The sequence below is a fragment of the Cetorhinus maximus genome, chromosome 15, assembly GCF_964194155.1.
Source record: "Cetorhinus maximus chromosome 15, sCetMax3.hap1.1, whole genome shotgun sequence".
NCBI classification, from domain to species: Eukaryota; Metazoa; Chordata; class Chondrichthyes; order Lamniformes; family Cetorhinidae; genus Cetorhinus; species Cetorhinus maximus.
Genome location: NC_135893.1, coordinates 82,288,501 through 82,302,316, shown reverse-complemented (window position 1 = coordinate 82,302,316; position 13,816 = coordinate 82,288,501). Strand labels below are relative to the sequence as shown.

Here is a 13,816-nt window from a genome sequence, read left to right as displayed (position 1 = left end):
AAATGTAACTGCTAGGATTGCAGCCCCTGGATTTTCATGGTTATCATTTCCCCTCAGCTCCTAACTGTATTATCAGGTCTGTCCAGATATACTGCTCCTGTATCTTGGGAACCTTCTAATCCCCTCTGTCACATTCCTGAAAAGACTTGTTGTAAGACGGGCAACAAGTCTCTTGCCTCTAGGCTTCAGTCCCTCGCTCCATCGCAACTCATCTTGGTGCCGGTTTTCATGTGTTACTTTTGCATTGTCTCTGGATACCCTCCCATTGCCCTTTTAGATGCCCAGGTGTGTTAAAGCCCACAACTTTGCAAGGTACATCGCTGCTTGGGTATCACTAACTTTCTCAGTTGCAAGCAGTTAAATAGATGGTTTGAAGTTTTGCTTACTGTGATAATTAAGTACAAATATATTTACTGGCTGCTGCTAATTATTGATCGGCTAACAAAACTTTCCTCACACGGTGACTGGTGTAATTTTCCTTTTTGCAGCCTCCAGAGTAATTCGATAAGTAACAATGGTGCCACTGCCCTGACTGCAGCTCTCAAACTGAACGAAGGCCTCATTGACCTGAAGTAAGACTCCATGCTTCAACCCTAAATCTGTTGGAGGTGACCAGATGCTGGACACCAGGTTTTCATTGTTTCTGTGTGAATGGAATTGGGCTTTGGATGGAAAGTTATATGTGATGTACAAAGCTATGTAAAGCTGATATTTTACATTCATTAAATTCTCATGAATGCAGCAGAGTGAATGTGAAGTTTTAAAAAACATGCTATGTGTAGCTATTAAATTAGTAAAAAGAAAATGTGGGTACACAACAGACAGTTATGGAGATGGGGTTCATTTTAGTAATGATATTTCTCCATTCCACCTGTAGATACCTCTGTTAGGAACTAAAGATGGTTTAAGTAAGTTGTACTCGTATATATGAGTGTTAGGAATAAGGCATACCTTTAAGTTTAAGTTTAATTTGTATTTCTGTATATGTGTATTAAGGGAGGGGGGGAACTTGAGTTTTAATTTCAAGTTAAAAGGTGCCTGCATTTTAATGAGGTTTTATAAATCTTGAAGGGAAGTTAAAACAAACACAAGGTAGAAAAAACTGTGCTGTTGCCTAGCAACAAGAGTCCAGGGAGAGGGACCTGCAGACACAGAAACTGGAAGCAGTTTGAGCTCAGTTGCTCTAAGGTGGAGGAAGCAGTTTAAGTTTCTCTCTAGCTGGACATACTAGCAGATTGCTGAGGAAAATAAATCTAAGAATCTTAGATGAGTTGCTCTAAAGTTGAAATAACAGTGAATGTCAAGTGAGTTCTGGATCTCAAGGGCGGTACCAAGTTGTCAGCAATCTACTGGGAGAGGGAACTGCAGGGTGCAGGTCCTAAAAGAAAAAGAGAGAGGTCCCAAGAAGCCTTTTAAGTTAAGTCAAAAGACAAGGACAGGAATCTGTGACAAGATCCTATTCAGTGGAAGTAAAAGCAAGGAGCAGAGAGGAAGGCCCCAAGTTTAGAGTGAGAAAGCTGCAGGAAGCATACTCAAGGCTAAAATAGGCTTGCAAGAAGCCAGAAGATTCGAGGAGACAACCAAAAGGATGGTGACTCCTTACTATGGGCATGTGAAGCATTGGTGTTCTGTTGGCATGGCTGAGTATCTTAGAGAGAGTGCATGGAAGGTAGCCTGAATGTACGTGGCAATCCAGGGGAGAGGAACATCGGAAGGAGAGTTCAAAACCCTGGAGGTGGACCCTTGTGGATGACATCCAAGAGAAAGCGTTGTTTGGGAGAAGATTCCAAAGTGAATTCTTGGAGGGTGGAGATTGGAAACCCTCGTGTGAAAGATGGAGTTCAGTGAGACCGGTTGGCTCACGGTGTGGCAAGTGTCTGATGGGGAGTTGTTGAAAGATCCATACCGTCTATCAGGGGTGACATGTGTCACTTGGTTTCAGAGTGTGGTGTGCCTGACCACCGGTCGCCTATTAGTTTACATGCACTGTGTACTCACTGTGAATATTAGAGTATAAGATTGCTTTAGACACTTTTTTTATCCATACAAATCTGTATGTATCTGTAAAGGTATAGTTGTGGGTGAAGGAGTATAGTAATATAGTTAATCTTTTCTTGTTTAATAAGTGTTTTATTCTGTTGTTAAAAGTTCATCAGCTCCTGTAACTCTGTTCAGTAGCCACCCTCCACAAAATAAAAATTAGGATCCATCAAGCCAGGTTCCACCCTGCGCTCTGACTTGTCCAGTAGTAACATCAGCTGGGATCATAACGCCTCTCATTGCTCCTCTACATACCCTCCTATTGCCCCTCTAGGTACTCTCCCATCGCCTTTTCTGTTCCTCTATTATGTCAATGGATACCCGTGTTGTTTGCTGCTGTAGGAAGAGCAGGATGAGTCCCAATTTTATTAAATTATGTTTCTGTTTCTAGCCTTCGAGAAAATTCGATTGGCCTCAATGGTGCAAGGGAAATTGCGAATGCATTACGTGTGAACAAGGTGCTCAAGACCTTGGAGTAAGTCTAACCCTAATAAATCAACTTTACTTCAAAGGGCAGCGTTAAGCTGTCCTCATGGGTTGTACTGTGTGTTAACAGAGTGAGGGCTCTTTAAAATCCATCATTTAGAAATACTTTCCTGCTTACAAAGAACTTGTGAGTTTGTATCTCATAAGGTTATGATTCACATCCATATTAACAATTGGCTCAGCTCCTACAATACAATAACTTATGTCACTCAATCAAGAATAATTGACCTCGGTTTACATTGCTGCTGATGTTATCACAAATACTCTGACAGAAAGTGATTATGGGCACTGCCCTTGAATATCAATTTAAATATCAAAAGACGTTTAAAATAAACACAGAGGGGATTAGTTGAGGTTTCTTCTCCAATCTTTCTCAAACTGTCACTATTAACTGAGTAAGTGGTAAAAAGAGATGAAAGTAAGGGTGAGAAGGACCAGCAATGGCCCAATTGCAGGTTTAATGTTGTGCACCAATCTCATGCTGAGAATGGTGTGGTATAGAAGCTGGCAGCAATGCCCCCATCCCATGAACGAATTTAAAAAACAGTAGCTGTTGGCCAGGTCCTGCAACCCAGAGGTTATGAGTCTAAATCCCACCAGGGCTAGCTGTGAGACTGCATTCAATAAGTCTGGCAATTTATGGCATACAAGCTACTGAATTGTTGTAAAAACCCAACTGTTCACAGATGTCCTTCAGGAAGGGAATGTGCTCAGTCTGTCTACACGTGACTGCAGTTCCACACTACATGCTTGAAGTGACCAAGTGGCAGCCAATTGTACAAACAATCATTGGCAACTGGGGAAGGGCAATAAATGTGGCTTTGCCAGCATTGCCCAGCAGGAGCCTTCAGGAGCACAGTCACCACCTGATGCAACATCTGCATAAATAGTTTTTACAAAGCAAAGTACTGTGGATGCTGGAAATTTGAAGTAAAAACAGAACCTGTTGCAAATATACAGCAGATGGCAAGAGACATGGAGTTAACATTTCAGGTCAATGCTTTTTTGTGAGAGAGATTTTTTTTACTTCACCTCAATGTTAGATTGCGTAGTCCCATCCGGAGAACCCCTTCAGACAGATACTGTTTCTGGTATAAGGGCCGCTGAATACTCTGTCTCTCATTCTCAGTTTAACAGCGAACTTGTTACATGATGAAGGAACATCAGCCATTGCTTCAGCTATCCGAGAAAACCAAACCCTCACATCTCTGCAGTAAGTACATTGATCTCTGCCCCACTTTTGTGATATTTCTACCTCATTAGATTTCTCTGTGCTGCATCACGCTCTTTGCCCCAATCCCAGTCACATGGCTTCTCCTTCTTGACTCAGTGGCTGAAGCTAACATACCGGGTATTCCTCTACTTCTGACCAGTGTTGAAGCAGCGGAGCAACCAAGAAACAGACGGACCGTACATAGGAATTGCAAATGCTCAATACTATATTGAACTATATTGAAGTTTAACGTAAGACTGGAGTTTCCATTAACTGGCAGTGTGGATTGAGTGTATTAACAGACAGTGCGCAGAGTGTGTGTTAAGGCAGTAAGACTTTAGAGAGCGTGTGTTAATGGTGGCACGAGTGCGTTGGCAGCAAGAGTGCATTAATGGCAGCGTGAGTGCATTAATGGCAAAGTGTGAAATGAGCATTAATGGCAGTATGAGTGTTGAGTGAGTGATTAATGATAGCACGAGGGTTCAATTAATAAATCTTCACAATGCAATATGTGGTCTCGGTATTTCTGCCACTTATTGTGTCATTAAATTTCAGAAGAGAACACAAAGTAATGGATTTAAATTTGCATTTATTTTGAATAAGAGGTCATATTTACCCTAAAAAGGTGGTAAAGTTGGAGATCAAACTCAATGTCCTACGACCAATGATGACTGAAAAAGTTTAACTAAGACAAATTTAAGTTGTTCTGTGCTGTACTCTGTGACATTGAGTAATTATTGAATAAGCTGCAGAATACAGATATGAGGTGATGGGGCATTCACCATTTAATGTCTGTCCATTTTCTCTTTTTTACAGTCTTCAGTGGAACTTCATCGGTTCAGAAGCTGCAAAAGCTTTAGCTCAAGCACTACGGTCCAATCACAGCATCACCAGCCTCGAGTAAGTCTCTGTCTCCGTCACATATTACCAGCTGCATTTTATTTACTGCTGCATCTCAGGATAGCATCCTAGGCCCAACCGTCTTCAGCTGCTTCATCAATGACCTTCCTTCCATCATAAGGTCAGAAGTGGGGATGTTCGCTGATGATTGCACAATGTTCAGCAACATTCGTGACCCCTCAGGTACTGAAACAGTCCATGTCCAAATGCAGCAAGACCTGGACAATGTCCAGGTTTAGATTGACAAGTGGCAAGGAACATTCGCACCACACAAGTGTCAGGCAATGACCATCTCCAACAAGAGACAATTTAACCATCGCCCCTTGACACTCAATGGCATTACCATTGCTGAATCCCCCACTGTTAACATTCTGGGGGGTTACTTTTGACCAGAAACTGAACTGGACTAGAAATATAAATACTGTGGCTACAAGAGCAAGTCAGAGGCTAGGAATCCTGCAACGAGTAACTCAGCTCCTGACTCTCATCTACAAGGCACAAGTCAGGAGTGTGATGGAATACTCTCCACTTGCCTGGATGAATACAGCTCCAACAACACTCAAGAAGCTTGACACCATCCAGGGCAAAGCAGCCCACTTGATTGCTGCCCCATCCACAACCAGTCATTCCCTCTGCCATCGATGCATAGTAGCAACAGTGTGTACCATCTACAAGAAGCACTGCAGGAACTCACCAAGCTGCCTTCAACAGCACCTACTAAACCCATGATCTCGAAGGACAAAGGCAGCAGATGGATGGGAACATCACCACCTGGAAGTTACCCTCCAAGCCACTCACCATCCTGACTTGGAAAATATATCGCCATTCCTTTATTGTCACTGGGTCAAAATCCTGGAACTCCCTCCCTAACAGCACACTGGGTGTACCTACACCACATGGATTGCAGCAGTTCAAGAAGGCAGCTCACAACCACCTTCTCAAAGGCAATTAGGGATGGGCAATAAACCCTGGCCTTCCCAGCGACGCTCACATCCCATGAACAAATAAAAAAAATCCTCCACTCTTTCATCGAGGCCAGCGAGTCACATGTCAAAGGCAAACCCTTAAATATACATCTCAGCCACCTCTCCAATTTCTAGGCCTCAATCACCAACCAACTGCCAGGGCCAACGGACACTGCTGCATTTCAACCTATATCAGCCCCTCTGCTGCTGAAAGCCGTTTCCATGCTTTGGTCACCTCTACACACGACCTATCTAATGCTTTTCTTGCTGGTGTCTTTGGATCCTTGTCTAGTGGTGAGGCTGTGGAAGGAGTTAAACATGAGGATGAGAATATTAAATCTGAGCCAGTGTAGGTGAGTGAGCATGGGAGTGATGAGAGAGTGAGACACCAGGATTAGAATTACAACCTATGCCTCTATCATTACACTATTTACATTTCTGCTGATGTTCTCAACACTAATTTTTGATCTGATTCTATTTCCAGCCTTCAGGAAAACTGTATTGGAGATGAAGGAATCATCGCTCTTTCAGCTGCACTCAAATGTAACTCGGTGTTGACCTCCTTGTAGTAAGTTGTTGTTACCCATTTACTTCAGCTACCTTGAAATAATAGGTTCAATTTAAAAATCAAGTCATATCTAAGCTAGAAAATTGGAGTGAAAAGGATTATTGTGTACAGGGTACAGGAAGCAATCTCACCAGAGCAGAACCAGCCTAATAACACTCATGCAATGGTGTTTATATGGGTAAATGCTAGAAGGTAAATTCAGTGTTCCCAGGGGGAGCCTTTCCTCTGAGGGAGGCTTAGTTGGAAAGAGGGCTGCAACACGTGATAACCCTACAATCTGCACATCCTCTGACACATCTCTCCATCTGGGGCACTGAATTTATCCCAATATTCCATCCTTACCTGCTGTTGGCTGAAAGAGGATGCGCTGTATTATTGAATGGATAGGTATAAATCACACTCTGTCAGTTACAGATTGTGGGGGTGCTGAGCATTATCACTTTGTTTTTATGTAGGCTTATGATTGGTGCATATGGATTTGTTGCAGGGAGTGGGCTATGTGGTGGATCACTCCCTGGTCATGGAATACATTAACAGTTGAATTAATTTCATGATCTTGTCCTCCACCTGTGACATAAAACAGGAAGAAATAAAAATCAGGTCTCTTGGGGGTTAATAGGCCAGATAGTCATTGCTCTCTGGGGAAATTTACCCACCCACCCAGTGTGGATCCAAAACCTGCAGGTCAGACTATCACAGAATCATATTGCACAAAAGGAAGCCATTTGGCCGATGGTGCCTGTGCTGGGTCTTTGAAAGAACTATCCAATTAGTCCCGCTTCCTTGTTCTTTCTCTGCGTTGCCCTGCAAATTTTTCTTTTTCCAGTATTTATCCAATTCACTTTTTGAATGTTACTATTGAATCTGCATCCACTGCCCTTTCAGGCAGTGCATTCCAGATCACCAGAATTCACTGTGTAAAATAAATTCTCATCTCCCTCTGGTTGTTTAGAGATATGTAACTGGTTACTGAGCCTTCTGCTACTGGAAATATTTTCGCCTTACGGTTTCTAAAACCCCTCTTGATTTTTTTTTGCAAAAATATACTTTAATCATAAAATTTCTAAAAGTGCATTACATGACTGTTCAAAGTTGATATTAAATAAGGTGTAAACCAAATTGGTTTCTTCCAATACTGTACTCACTACGTTTACAATTACAATAAATATTTATCATAGTTATTAGATGTTGACCATACAGCCCAAGGGTTTTTTTTACAATTCCCATCTGCGTGTACTGTGGCGGAAGGGCCTTAGACATTAGACTTTCCCCATTGCACCTTTGCGGTGGATAATCCAAGCTTTAGTGCATCCATCAGTTTGTAGTCCAGGACCTTGGGAGTGCCAGTCTGCAACACTTGGTTGAGAGAAACTCTTTGCACTAGAAGACCACCAAGTTTTGTGCAAACCAAAAAGCGTCTCTAAGAGTTGATGGTCCTCCAGCAGCAGTTGATGTTTGCAGAAGATGCAATTGAGCAAAGAAAGACATATTTGGGAAAGATGGTTCACTGCAAACGCTACAGAAGAAGACAGACAGATGGTTAAATTCTATTTTTTGATTTGTAATCCGAGGAAAGCACGGACACAGTCCCCTCACTACCACAAATTTTGCAGCTGAGTATCCCACATTTGGAGACATTGCAGGCATCAGCATAAAAAGTGCAACAGGCTCGTCCTGGGAGAACCTTTTTTTCCAAACATATACTTTTATTCATAAAATTTGTAAAAAGTACATTAAAAACATTTCAACTTAAATTACAGAAAGTGCAATAAAATTCAACTTGTCTTCACACAGCACATTTCACTCTTAGGTGCCTTAATATAATTGTAATTCTCTTGATATTTATAATATACATTCTATGTCAAGCATACAACCTGAAGGCAAAATGTTTCAAGTGGAACATTACCGAAAGTGCAATAGAATTTAACTTTTCTTTATACAGCATGTTCCACTCTGGGGTGCCTAAATACAATTTCAATACTTTTCATAATCACAATGTACATTCCATGTCAGTCATATAGCATGAGGGGTTTTACACAGTTTCCAGCCCCTCAGTGTACTATGGCTGAAAGGCCTTAGACAGCTGTTTTTCTCCATTGTACATCTGCGACAGCTGCTCCAAGCTTTAATGCATCCCTCAGTACATAGTCCTGGACCTTTGAATGTGCCAGTCTGACACACTTGATCAGGGACAACTCTGCACTGGAAGTTTCAGGTAGACCAAAGAGCGTCTTTCACTTAGTTGATGGTTCTCCAGCTGCAGATGTTGTTTAGCTTGGTGTGCATCTCGGAGAACAGAGCTTATAGCTGTGTCAGAGAGCTGCTCGGGTAGAACCTCGGCAAAAACCACTGCATCTTTTTCCAGACCTTCTTTGCAAAGGCACATTTCAGAAGGAGGTGCAGAATTGTCTCTTCCCCACCACAGCCACCCCGAGGGCAACGTGCGGAGGGGGTGAGACTCCGGGCATGTAGGAAGGATCTGACAGGAAGCGCCTTTCTCACCACCAGCCAAGCTTTGTTTTTGGTGCTTGTTTGAAAGTCCTGGCAATGAAGCATTTTGCCAAATGACTTTGACAGTCTGCTCAGGGAATCATCTGACAGGATCCACCATCTCCTTTTCCTAGGACATTATGTGCAGATCACTGCCTGATGGACTTGTGGTAAAGGTTTTTTTCTGTATAAACTTTTCTCTGAGCGGCAGGTTATATGGCACGGTCCGACAAGTTGGAGCGTTTCACGGCTATGTGGCCAGACCCATCCTTCGTAACACTGGGGACAGGTAGAACCTCAGCACGTAATGACACTTGGTGTTTGTGTACTGGGGGTCTATGCACAGCTTAATATGCTGCACACAAAGATGGCCACCAGGTTGAGGGTGATGTTGGGGCACATTTTTTCCCCCTTTATCTACAGGTTTGTATACCGTGTCCCTGCGAACACAGTCCATTTTTGACCTCTAGATAAAGCGGAAGATGGCTTGAGTGATTGCCCTGATGCAGGAATGAGGAATGGGCCAGACACGACCCACGTACAGCAACACCAAGAGTGCCTCACGCCTGATGACAAGGTTCTTACCTACAATGGAGAGGGAGCGTCACTCCCACATGCTCAGTTTTTGTTTCACTATAGCTACTCGTTCCTTCCGGTTTTGACAATGAGCTTGGACAGAATTTTGTAGTTCACCTTCAGTAATGAGATGGGCTGCCAATTTCTAATTTCCTCCCTTCCCCCCTTCAACTTGTAGATGAGTGTGATGATGCCTTTCCTCATGGATTCTGACATGTTGCTGGACAGGAGCACACTCTCGAACACTTCCAGAAGGCCTGGGCCAATCCAGTCCCAGAGAGTCGAACACAACCATCACTTCTGGGAGTTTTACTTTTCTCAAAGGAGTCAAGGGCCTTAGTCAGTTCATCCAGAGTTAGCGGTTTATCCAGACTCTCCCGCTTGCAGTCGTCTAAGACCTCCAATACAGAGGACAGGAAGGACTGGAAAACTGTGTTGTCTGTGGGGTTCATGTCATACAATCTAGCAAAAAAGGCTTTGCTGATCCTCAAAGTGTCAGACTGCAATGATGTTGCCGAGCCATCTTCTTCCTTCAGGTTGCTGATCGTTGAGTGCTCTCTGTGTACTTTTTGGAAGAATAAATGCAAGCAAGTCTCGTCCTACTCCATGGAGCAGCCTCTGGACCAGAAGATAATCTTGGAGGCCTCCGAGGCAAATTTTTTTGGCTCTTGGCTCTTCACCTCTTGGAAATCCACCTTGACATTTGACCCCCATTGTCTGCAGCCCGGAGCAGATTCTGCAGGCTTTCCTAGAGTCGAGACATTTCCATCTGCTCCTCTCTAGCCTCTGAACACCTTTGAGGATGAAGAACTTCTTGATTTCTTTCCACCAGAGTGTCGGGGACTCAGAAGGCTATCAAGGTTCTCCAACCTTTGTAACTCCTTTTGAGTTCTTCAATGTTTTCTGGGGTCAGCAAACTCCCATTCAGTTTCCATGTCCCCTGCTAAATTCCTGGTTTTCCTGTAAGTGACAATCGGCCAGTGGGAGGCGGCAGTCAAAGAAGAACACTGACTTGACATTGGTGGATCTGACTGTGAATGTGGGGGACACAAACAGGAAGTCTATCCTAGAATGGACTGATCCATCAGTCCACCACCGGGTGTATCTACACTGCGCTCCATCTGCTGAAGACATTGTGTAGCTTGGCATCTTTTGCCATTTCCATCAGGAGCCTGGAAGTGGCGGCCAGTCTGCTGTTGGCCCTGCTGGATCATCCAGCCTCATCGATGGGCAGATAAGTGGCAGATGGAATTTAACCCCGAAAAGTGTGAGGTGATACACTTTGGAAGGAATAATTTGACAAGGAAGTATTAAATGAATGGCATGACACTGGGAGGAACAAAGGGACCTTGATGTGTGTGTCCATAGATCTCTGAAGGTGGAGGAGCATGTTAGTAGGGTGGTGAGAAAGGCATATGGGACACTTGCCTTTTATCAATCGAGGCATAGATTACAAAAGTAGAGAGATCATGTTGGAGTTGCATAGAACCTTGGTGAGGCCACAGTTGGAGTACTGTGTGCAGTTCTGGTCGCCACATTATAGGAAGGATGTGATTGCACTGGAGGGGGTGCAGAGGAGGTTCACCAGGATGTTGCCTGGGATGAAACACTTAAGTTATGAAGAGAGGTTGGATAGAACTTGGGTTGTTTTCGTTGGAGCAGAGAAGACTGAGGGTCGACCTTATTGAGGTGTACAAGATTATGAAGGGCATGGACAGGATGGATAGGGAGCAGCTGTTCCCCTTAGTTGAAGGGTCAGTCACGAGGGGACATAAGTTCAAGGTGAGGGGCAGGAGGTTTAGGGGGGATGTGAGGAAAAACTTTTTTACCCAGAGGATGGTCTGGAATGCACTGCCTGGGAGGGTGGTGGAGGCGGGTTGCCTCACATCCTTTAAAAAGTACCTGGATGAGCACTTGGCATGTCATAACATTCAAGGCTATGGATCAAGTGCTGGTAAATGGGATTAGGTAGGTAGGTCAGGTGTTTCTCACGTGTCGGTGCAGACTCGATGGGCCGAAGAGCCTCTTCTGCACTGTGTGATTCTGTGATGGTGTAGCTGAAGTCACTGTCCAGAACGACCGGCCTGGACATTTCCAGCAGCAGTGAGAGCAAGCTAGCTGCTTGCTGCTTTGAGCCAGGGCGTACACATTAATTAACCAGAGCTGAGTATCTCATACCTTAGATCTGCTACAATAATGTGCCGGCCCACAATCTCCTTAACTTCAGAGATGGTGAAGTTGCTTCCCTGCAGCAGAATACCTAGGCTGGAGGAACATGAGTTATTTCTTCCTAACCAGATTGATGGCCCATGGGACTACCATCGTGACCATTGCCTGTAGGAGCTGAGGTGTGCTATCCACACTCCTGCAGAAACAGCAGGTCAGCTTTAACCTTGGCAAGGAGATCCCAAGGTTGAAACACATCGCATAGCAGATTTAATGCTCCGCACGGAAGGGATCTTTTATACCCATTTTAAAGCATTTTATCGCTTACCAGACTTGTTGTCTTTGACAATTCCAGTCCTTGGGTTTGCTACTGCATACCCATAGTGTTCACAAATCGTCTCGCTTGTGATGGGCTGAGAAAACCATCCTGGTCGATCCTGTTAGAATTGTTCCACCCAGGTGACGTCGGGGTGGGCGTAGGTTCATGCAAGAAGTGAGGTTTGGATTGTTCCCTGTTGGAGAAATTTTTCCCATCCTTTCCCCTTGAGGTCGTTGCTGCTCTCGGTTTCCCGGAGCTGGGCTGCCTAGTGTAGACAAGGTAGCTAAGGCTTCACCCAATAGCTAAGCTGGAAGGAGGATGGAGGATTGATCCCTTCAGGGTCACCTTGACATGCCGTTTGCTGGTCCAAATTCCGATGACATCCTTGATTTTGGTGCAGTCCCAACCTTGTCGACATACGTGGCGAGGAAGGTAAGCACATCCACAACAGGAACATATGGGTTGTAGAGCTGCATGGTCACCACCCAGTTCTGTTATGACAGCAGAGTAAACAGCGACCTCTTGATTTTTAACGCCTCTATTAAATCTCCTCTCTGCCCTAAAGAGAACAATCTCGGCTTCTCCAATCTAACCACGTAACTTGATCTTTGGAGAAAGTGTGGATCAGCTCTTTGTAATATGTTTAATTCATGCACAAGTCAGGTTAAAATGATGAAAGTTACATTGGATTTGAATTTTGTCTGGGATGGAATGTTGTGTCCCTGATTTTGTCACGGTTCCAGTGACATCGCTGTGAAATGGTGACACCCAATCCCCATGTAATTGGAACTACTTCCAGGGGCTGATGTCGCATGTGAGGAGAGTATATCCTGCCGCTGCTGTGATGTGTCCTGTGATTGCACTGTTTATTCAGAAAAATATGAGCCCAGGCTGTTGTTAATTAGTCCCTTTCACTCCAGTCTACAGGGAACTTCAGTGGGTGTGAGAGGTGCCAAGGCCTTGGCTGATGCCTTGCTGGTGAATAACAGCCTGACGACTCTGGAGTGAGTACAGTTAATGCTACTGCTGAATGGTGCCACTCACTTACACAGATAGGACCTTTTTCTGTATGCTGTACAAGGGCTGGTTGAAACCTGGCTTGGACACTGAGTCCAGTTCTGGACATTGGGTGACAGGAGATAACTGCCTCCAGAGGGTTGGGGATCAGGAATTCAATTTATGATAGAAGGTTCAGGAAGTTGCCTCATTCTCTTTGGAAACTTGGAGATATCCATTGGAAGTTTGGAGATTCATGTTGGGACTGATCAAAGGGAATTGTCTAGTGCTGAAGGGTTGAAATTTCTGAGGATGCTAAGATTTCAAAGGGAAGTTGTTGGGTGCAGGGCTGGCATGAAAACAGTTATGGAATAAATTCCAATTGAATCCAATACAATATATGGGGTCATGAGATAATTAAATGTGCTCCTGTAAAATGAAGGGATTGAGTGATATGGAGAAAAGGGGTAGGTGGGAATCAGGGGATATAGAAAGAAGATGGGTAGATGGGATGGGGGGATATGGAGAGAAGGTGGGTTGAGAAATATGGAAGGATGTAGATTGACCTTCCCCGCCCCACCCCAAGTTTATCCTAGAGTTCTATTAGTGTTTCATCACATTGTCAGAGTATTAAGAAAGTATGTGCCAGCGCACATGAGAGTATCTGGGTGTGTGTGTGTAAGTAAGTGTCAATGAGAATGTGATGAGTGTCTAAGTACTCTGACAATGCCCAGTCACTGTGAATTTAATGTGTCTCTTGTCTATTTCAGTCTTCGAGGAAACTTGGTGTGTGTGGCTGGGGCGAAGGCAATCGCCACTGGTCTGAAAGTCAACAACTGCCTCCGGACTCTCAAGTACGTCTATCATTCATGTTCCACAGTTTAACTTACGTCGTTGGAAAAGTGTGTTTATGGTACTTGAATGCAATCATCCTGATATTATCGAGAGTGAGAGGAGTATGGGAGGGAATGCTGGACGATAGATCCAGCGGAATGGAGATGGGCAATACTGGGCAGTGACCGAGAGATGGACACTTATCTGCTCCACACATACTGACTTGCTCAGAAAGGGCAGAGACAGTTGTTATGTCAACAAAC

At 44.1% G+C, this 13,816-nt stretch overlaps 1 protein-coding gene across 1 annotated transcript in view; it reads left to right on the top strand.

Annotated features, from left to right (window-relative positions):
* nlrc3 (NLR family, CARD domain containing 3) overlaps positions 1-13,816 on the top strand; it is a 63,018-nt gene that overhangs the window by 45,942 nt on the left and 3,260 nt on the right. The window contains exons 11-17 of the mRNA XM_078558719.1: positions 489-572; positions 2,432-2,515; positions 3,656-3,739; positions 4,556-4,639; positions 6,089-6,172; positions 12,644-12,727; positions 13,490-13,573. Of these exons, the coding sequence (XP_078414845.1) occupies positions 489-572; positions 2,432-2,515; positions 3,656-3,739; positions 4,556-4,639; positions 6,089-6,172; positions 12,644-12,727; positions 13,490-13,573 (588 nt within the window). The remainder of the gene's footprint in view (positions 1-488; positions 573-2,431; positions 2,516-3,655; positions 3,740-4,555; positions 4,640-6,088; positions 6,173-12,643; positions 12,728-13,489; positions 13,574-13,816) is intronic.